Here is a 6,453-nt window from a genome sequence, read left to right as displayed (position 1 = left end):
ACTTTTTCGTATTTAATATATCAAATCATAACTTCCCAATATTTATGAATACGGTTATGGAAAAGACTTATATAAATCATGTAATACAAATGTATGTATATATATAGACAATTAATAAAATAATTTGTAATTACAGATTCATATAAGGAAGCTATAGATGTTGTACATAAAAAAATTCGAACCGATACATCAGATACATCATGTTCGCAATTAGGCCGAGGGAAAAGAAAAAAGAAAACATTCCAACCAGTTACAGCAAACAACTTAAATGATGACGATTCAAATCCGCGAATGACACCACCTCCGTTAATGACTGTCATGGATTTGCATTTAGAAAATGAACAGTTGACAAATGGTATAACAATAAATAAATATATATATTATTTTTATAAATCTTTAACATTATTTTTTTAACTTGCAAATAAAGTAATGCTTAATAGTGTAATTTTTTATACATTTAGATTTGATTAATGATGATAACCAAAACTTGGACAAGGATATCGAAAATATGGATGAAACAGCAATAAACGTGAGTCAAAATAAAAAGAATAATATTGCCTCTGAAGACCATGTAACTTCTGATGAAGGTATAAACAAATAATTTTTGGTACAATAAGGTATTAAACAATACAAGTCGATTTTAAGTAATCCCGCTTAATATATATATAGTGTCTATTAATTTATTAATTTAATATTAAATAAATACAATAATGATACTAAAAATTTCCATTATTTAGATCCTAAAGATGCTGTTAATCCAGTAAATAATATGATACCAACCGATATCATTTTTGAAAATTTTCCAGCAGGTAATCATTCATATTTATTGTTCTTTTGTTTATAGTAATATAATTTGTAAATTTATATTTCAGATAGTCAGAATATTGTTTCAATCCTGCAAAACACGATTGCGATTAAAAAATTATTGGAACAACAAAATGCATTTTTAAAGCAATTAGAGCGTACAAATAATTCGCTTCCACTGCTCTCAGCATCTGGTTCAAGCTGTAGTAGTACTTTTTCTCTTATTCCGAACAAACCTTTCAAGAAATTTACAAAATTACTTGATTTCGACATCGCATTAAAAACTAATGAGGAAGGACAAAAACAAATGGTAAAAATAGTCTACATTTCTTATTTCTTGTTTTTTGAATATTTGAGACAAAATTCAAGGTTCGAACTGGTAAAATAATGTAAATGGTTAGAAAGAAATTGCTTTCAAAAGCAATTTTGATTGTTCAAGCTTGATTAAACTAGGATTATTTTATAACATTCATTATAATTTCATTGTACCATTGTTGAATATGCCAAAACTACTGATATCTATTTTTAAAAAATATATATTTAACCCTTTTTCCTTCTGACTAACTGACTTTAATTGAAATTAAAATAGACAAAAAGGATGCTCAATATTTACCAGAAAAGGCTCGAACAATTGTATATATATATATATGTATTTACATTTTTTTCGTAGGAAACATTTTTCTATTTATTAGGAGGCACTTCTCCCCACGATCAAATAAAAGCTGGACTAGAAAAAATATTTACTAATAAATTGGGTACAAAATGTTCTTGGATGGGTCGCAATGGCAACTTCGAAGTGAACACACTAATAATTATGGACATTTTAAAACGTATATAGAAATGTAAAAATATATAATTATAAAAAATTAATGTTTTTAATAGCATAATAATTGTACCGGTACTATATTAACTTTTTTTTTGTTACATTTGTAGGATCGACTAGAAAACACTTTCCATTTTTGACAGATAAACAATTTCAGAACTATGTGTCAGCTTGGTTAAGGCACTCAAAAACGCGCTACGACAGAGAACTAGTATGTTTTACGTTTTACTTGTATATTTTAGTTTTCGATATAACAACATATTTATTATTACTTTTATTTTTTACAGGCAAAGCAACAACGTCAATAAGTTTTATCATTTTTTAAGTATCACAATAATAGTTACTTGTGTATTTAGTGTATTCATAAATTTTTTATTTTTACGTTAAAATCAAAGAGAAATTAATATTTTTATATTAAAATGTTGGCTTGTATTAAAATTATTTAGCGATGAATGAATGCAATTAGATGATAACTTATATATATTACTAAAACTTCTTATTGCCCACATTAACAGCACTGACCATATTAGTTGTGTTAGCGATTTGTGTTATTATGTATCTTATAAGTTAATTATATATGTGTGTGAACTATTAACTTGCTTTTTCTTTATTCCAAGTCAGCAGAACGGAATTTCATATTTACCAATAAATAAATTTTAATTGTACATTATTATATAATAAATGGACACCATTATTCTCGCTGTTTATTAATTAGGTACAATTAATATTTATTTTCAAGCGAATAAATACACGTTCTGTTGAGCTTCCAAGAACGTTACAAATATTGACAACGTTACAAATTGAAATTTGTGATGTTACTTTAATGTTTTTAGAATAACATTATTGAGGTGTTTCAATTACATATAATATAACATTGCAGATTGGTTACATAAACGTTAGAATAAAAATATTACACTTGAAACGTTACTGCGCTACAATAATTAAGGTCACCTAGATATCAATAAAACGTTCATACATAATAAATACAAATGTTTCAGTAATGTCTCATATACGTCCCAAAAATGTTACAATTGAGATGTTTCATATGGAACATAATTGAGATAAAAAATTTCTAGTCGCAATGATATTACTTAAACGTTTCTGCGATGTACACTGAAATGTTTCTCGGATGCTATATCTAAGTTCCTTAAACGTTCCAGGAACGTCACAAATGGAACGTCCTATATGTAACATAAAATAGATAGGACATTCTGGGTTACCGACATGTTTTATATGTGTTTCTGAGATATACCGACAAACATCACACTGCCACAATGTGATGTTACTGTAACGTGCTTGAAACGTAATTTTGTTTAGCGGGTATTTGAACAAAGTATTGAGAGAGTTATAAAATGATTTTGAACAATAACAAAACAAATTAAAAGAAAATAAAGACAAAACAAAAAATTAGAAAAATAAGTAGGTAGATCTACGAGAGAAGAATAATGAAAAATGGAGAAGGTAATGGAAAAGAGATGTTAGATATTTAATAACCTGTTAAAAAAGATTAGAAAACAAATAAAAAATAGCAAAAGATGCAATTAAAAGAAAAGAAATTATAAGAATTATGGACAATATACATATTGTTACGTCCCTGATCTTTCATCCCCTGAATATCATCCCTTGTGTCGTGGAGCTTCATCGTTAAGGGGGGGTTGTTTATTGACAACTGCCCGGTGGTTGTTTTCAGGCTCCATGACAGTTTTGGTCTAGCTGTCATCTCGTACGGACGTGACTTGACCAGAGAGCAATCTTCTTCCTTTTGCGTGTACATTAGTCATTGTATTTCATCATTGTATAAAGGATCATTTCTTCATAAGAGAGTGTATTTATTTCGCGAGCCGCGAGTGAGTGAGAGTGTGTGCGAGAGACGTCTTTTGCGAGAAAGAACGTCCGGAGGACGTAACATTTTGGGGGCTCGTCCGGGATCGGATCGAAGGAATATCTCACCGCAGCGGAACGGAACGTCGAGAATGATACATTCCCCGAGGATTACCCGTTCACAAGCTCCGTCTCGAACGACTGGCAGCGAGGAATCAGGAGAGCAAACGGGCTCGTTACCGGAAGTCGCAGGAGAATTGGCGGTAACAGAATCTACAGCTCTTCGGGTTCTCCTTCTTGAGATGCGAGAGATGCGACAGGAACAGACTCGTCGAGAGGACGAAATTGCGGCGATGCTGCGTCGTCACGACGAGGAACTTCTAGCCTTGAAGGAGATTCATTCCCGACCACAAAATCTACAGCTAAGTCCTTCTAATAATAGAACGTGTGGAAATTCGGGTACGCATTTTTTAAATGAGAGGGAGAACGATTTTCGCGCGATATTAGGGTACAAATTAAAACCTGATACTTATGACGGGACAGTATCACTTCGTGAATTTTTCTCGCAGTTTAACTTAATTGCTCAAGCGAATAGTTGGGATGATACAACAAAGACTGTTGCACTCGCTTCGAATTTGAGGGGAAAAGCGCGTTCAGTGTTAGAGACGGTAGAAGACGTGTCCAATTTAGAATTCAACGAATTAAAATCAAAACTTGAATTGCGTTTTGGAGAAGGACTCTTATCACAAAATTATTACGTTCATTTATTCTTCGTGCCAAGGAAACAAAAATTCGTCCCCCACGCTCAGAAATAGTCGGAGAGGACATTTTAACTCTAATATATTGGTCGTATTGGGATTCTTTGATTGTGAAAAATGGGATCCTCTATAAAAAATGGGAAGCTCCAAATTTAAAATCAAATTTTCTCCAACTCGTGGTTCCTCGAGTACGAATAAAGGAAATATTAGAGGAGACGCATGATTCTCCAACAGGAGGACATTTCGGAGCCAATAAGACTCTAGGAAAAATTCGAAAACGATTCTTCTGGGCAACCTGCAAACAAGATGTTGAGGAATGGTGCAAAACCTGTAAAATCTGTGTTTCAAAAAAAGGTCCTTCAGGAAAAGGGAAATCTCCTCTACAAATTTTTAACGTTGGAGCTCCATTAGAGAGAATACAGATGGACATACTTGGTCCTCTTCCTTTGACAAGATCCGGAAACAAATATTTGCTTGTTATCGTAGATTGCTTCACTAAATGGGTGGAGGCTTTTCCTATTAAAAATATCAGAGCTAAAATGGTCGCTGAAGTCTTTGTTAATCAATTTATCTCAAGGCATGGAATTCCAAGTGAAGTTCACACTGATCAAGGGAAGAATTTTGAATCACAACTTTTTTCAGAATTAATGAAATTACTCGGGATAAGAAAAACCAGAACTACCGCCTTGCATCCTCAATCTAACGGACAAGTAGAACGCCAACATCAGACTATTTCAAATTTCCTAGCGAAATACGTATCGGAAGATCAAAAAGACTGGGATCGATGGATTCCCATGTTTCTTTTAGCTTACAGATCTTCGAAGCATGAAACCACTGGCGTGACTCCGGCAGAGCTATATTTTGGTAGGGAACTAAGGTTACCAGTGGATCTTTTACGAGGAAATCCTGAATCTTCTGAAGGAAGACTTCCAAGAAAAAATTTTACTAGAAATCTAAAAGAGAAATTAAAAGAAATTTATTCTTCGGTTAGAGAGCGAATGAATCTGAAATCTTCTCAGATGAAGATTCGTTATGATCGTAGTGCCAGAGGAATTCTTTTCGAAGTAGGACAGAAGGTTTGGTTTTATAATCCTCGTAGGGTTAAAGGGAAAGCTCCGAAATTACAAGGAAGTTGGGAAGGTCCATTCCGGATAGTAAAAAAACTTAGCGACGTGGTGTTTTGCATAGAAAGATCGTCTAGACATAAGAGGAAAATTGTACATTCAGATAGATTAGCTCCTTTTCTCGAGAGAAGTTTAGAAAAATAATTAAGTAGATTGGAGCCCGAAAATGTCGATTTTCATTTAAAATTCGGGGGGATGTTTTAATTTTAAAAAAATAGAATAAGTTACTGCGCATTTTATTTTTCGTTACAGAGTTTTCAATTTGGAAAGAAATTTGTCTTTAACCTGAGAAGAGTTTCCTGAATGGCGGAAAAATTGATCTCCCAGCTTAGTCTTCGAGGGAGAAAATCTTCATCCGTCTTTATTCTACTCTAAGAAGACTGTCTTGCCCGCGGTTTTTGATCCGTGGTTTTCCCGCGGGACTTTGGGCAAATGCCGAGACAGGGACTTGGGGAGTCCATGAGGGACGATGGGTCCACGGAAGATACCCCCCCCCTTGTCTGAACCGGAGGACGAAGGGAGACTGGGACTTATCTTCAAGGAATTTTGAAAGTCGATTGGGACCAAATTGACGGAGTCGCTCGGTAACCTGCGGCAGCAGCCCAGGGTAGGGCAGGAAGACTCGTCGGTGCCCTGGAATCGACAATTGATACAGTTGTACTGTGGACTTGGATTGGCGAATATAGTCCAACGGATGCGCGACGGGATCCAGAATGGCGGATTGTTTGGTAACCTGTGGCAGGAGCCCAGGGTAGAACAAGAAAATTCGTCGGAGTCCTGAGGTCGGCATCGGAATGCAGAGTTATTGTACAGCGTTGGATAGCCCTCTGTTTTTGATTGTCGGGACGACAATCTTGAAGAAGGGGGGCAGTGTTACGTCCCTGATCTTTCATCCCCTGAATATCATCCCTTGTGTCGTGGAGCTTCATCGTTAAGGGGGGTTGTTTATTGACAACCGCCCGGTGGTTGTTTTCAGGCTCCATGACAGTTTTGGTCTAGCTGTCATCTCGTACGGACGTGACTTGACCAGAGAGCAATCTTCTTCCTTTCGCGTGTACATTAGTCATTGTATTTCATCATTGTATAAAGGATCATTTCTTCATAAGAGAGTGTATTTATTTCG

At 34.7% G+C, this 6,453-nt stretch overlaps 1 protein-coding gene across 2 annotated transcripts; it reads left to right on the top strand.

Annotated features, from left to right (window-relative positions):
* Positions 1–466: 466 nt before the first annotated feature.
* LOC146725083 (uncharacterized) lies at positions 467–2,139 on the top strand. 2 transcript variants are annotated; one of them, XM_085484648.1, is made up of 6 exons: positions 467–587; positions 738–809; positions 873–1,114; positions 1,475–1,634; positions 1,738–1,838; positions 1,915–2,139. In XM_085484648.1, the coding sequence occupies exons 1-6, from the start codon at positions 509–511 to the stop codon at positions 1,933–1,935; spliced, it is 675 nt and encodes a 224-aa protein (XP_085340774.1). In that variant the 5' UTR covers positions 467–508; the 3' UTR covers positions 1,936–2,139. The 2 variants fall into 2 exon arrangements, with proteins under 2 accessions (XP_085340774.1, XP_085340780.1); XM_085484654.1 differs by lacking the exon at positions 1,915–2,139 and having other exon boundaries at positions 1,475–1,646; positions 1,738–1,791.
* Positions 2,140–6,453: the final 4,314 nt, after the last annotated feature.

This window comes from Nylanderia fulva, unplaced genomic scaffold (genome assembly GCF_048542155.1).
Source record: "Nylanderia fulva isolate GAGA-0341 unplaced genomic scaffold, ASM4854215v1 Scaffold1049, whole genome shotgun sequence".
NCBI classification, from domain to species: Eukaryota; Metazoa; Arthropoda; class Insecta; order Hymenoptera; family Formicidae; genus Nylanderia; species Nylanderia fulva.
Note: the sequence above shows the minus strand (reverse complement) of the source record. Positions and strands in the feature narration are given on the sequence as shown.

Excerpts from the sequence above, each read along its gene's own strand:
- LOC146725083 (XM_085484648.1), top strand. The coding sequence starts at position 509 with ATGGATGAAACAGCAATAAACGTGAGTCAAAATAAAAAGAATAATATT. Across the intron at positions 810-872 it reads TTTTGAAAATTTTCCAGCAG|ATAGTCAGAATATTGTTTCA; the intron begins GTAATCATTCAT and ends TTTATATTTCAG. Across the intron at positions 1,115-1,474 it reads AGGAAGGACAAAAACAAATG|GAAACATTTTTCTATTTATT; the intron begins GTAAAAATAGTC and ends TTTTTTTCGTAG.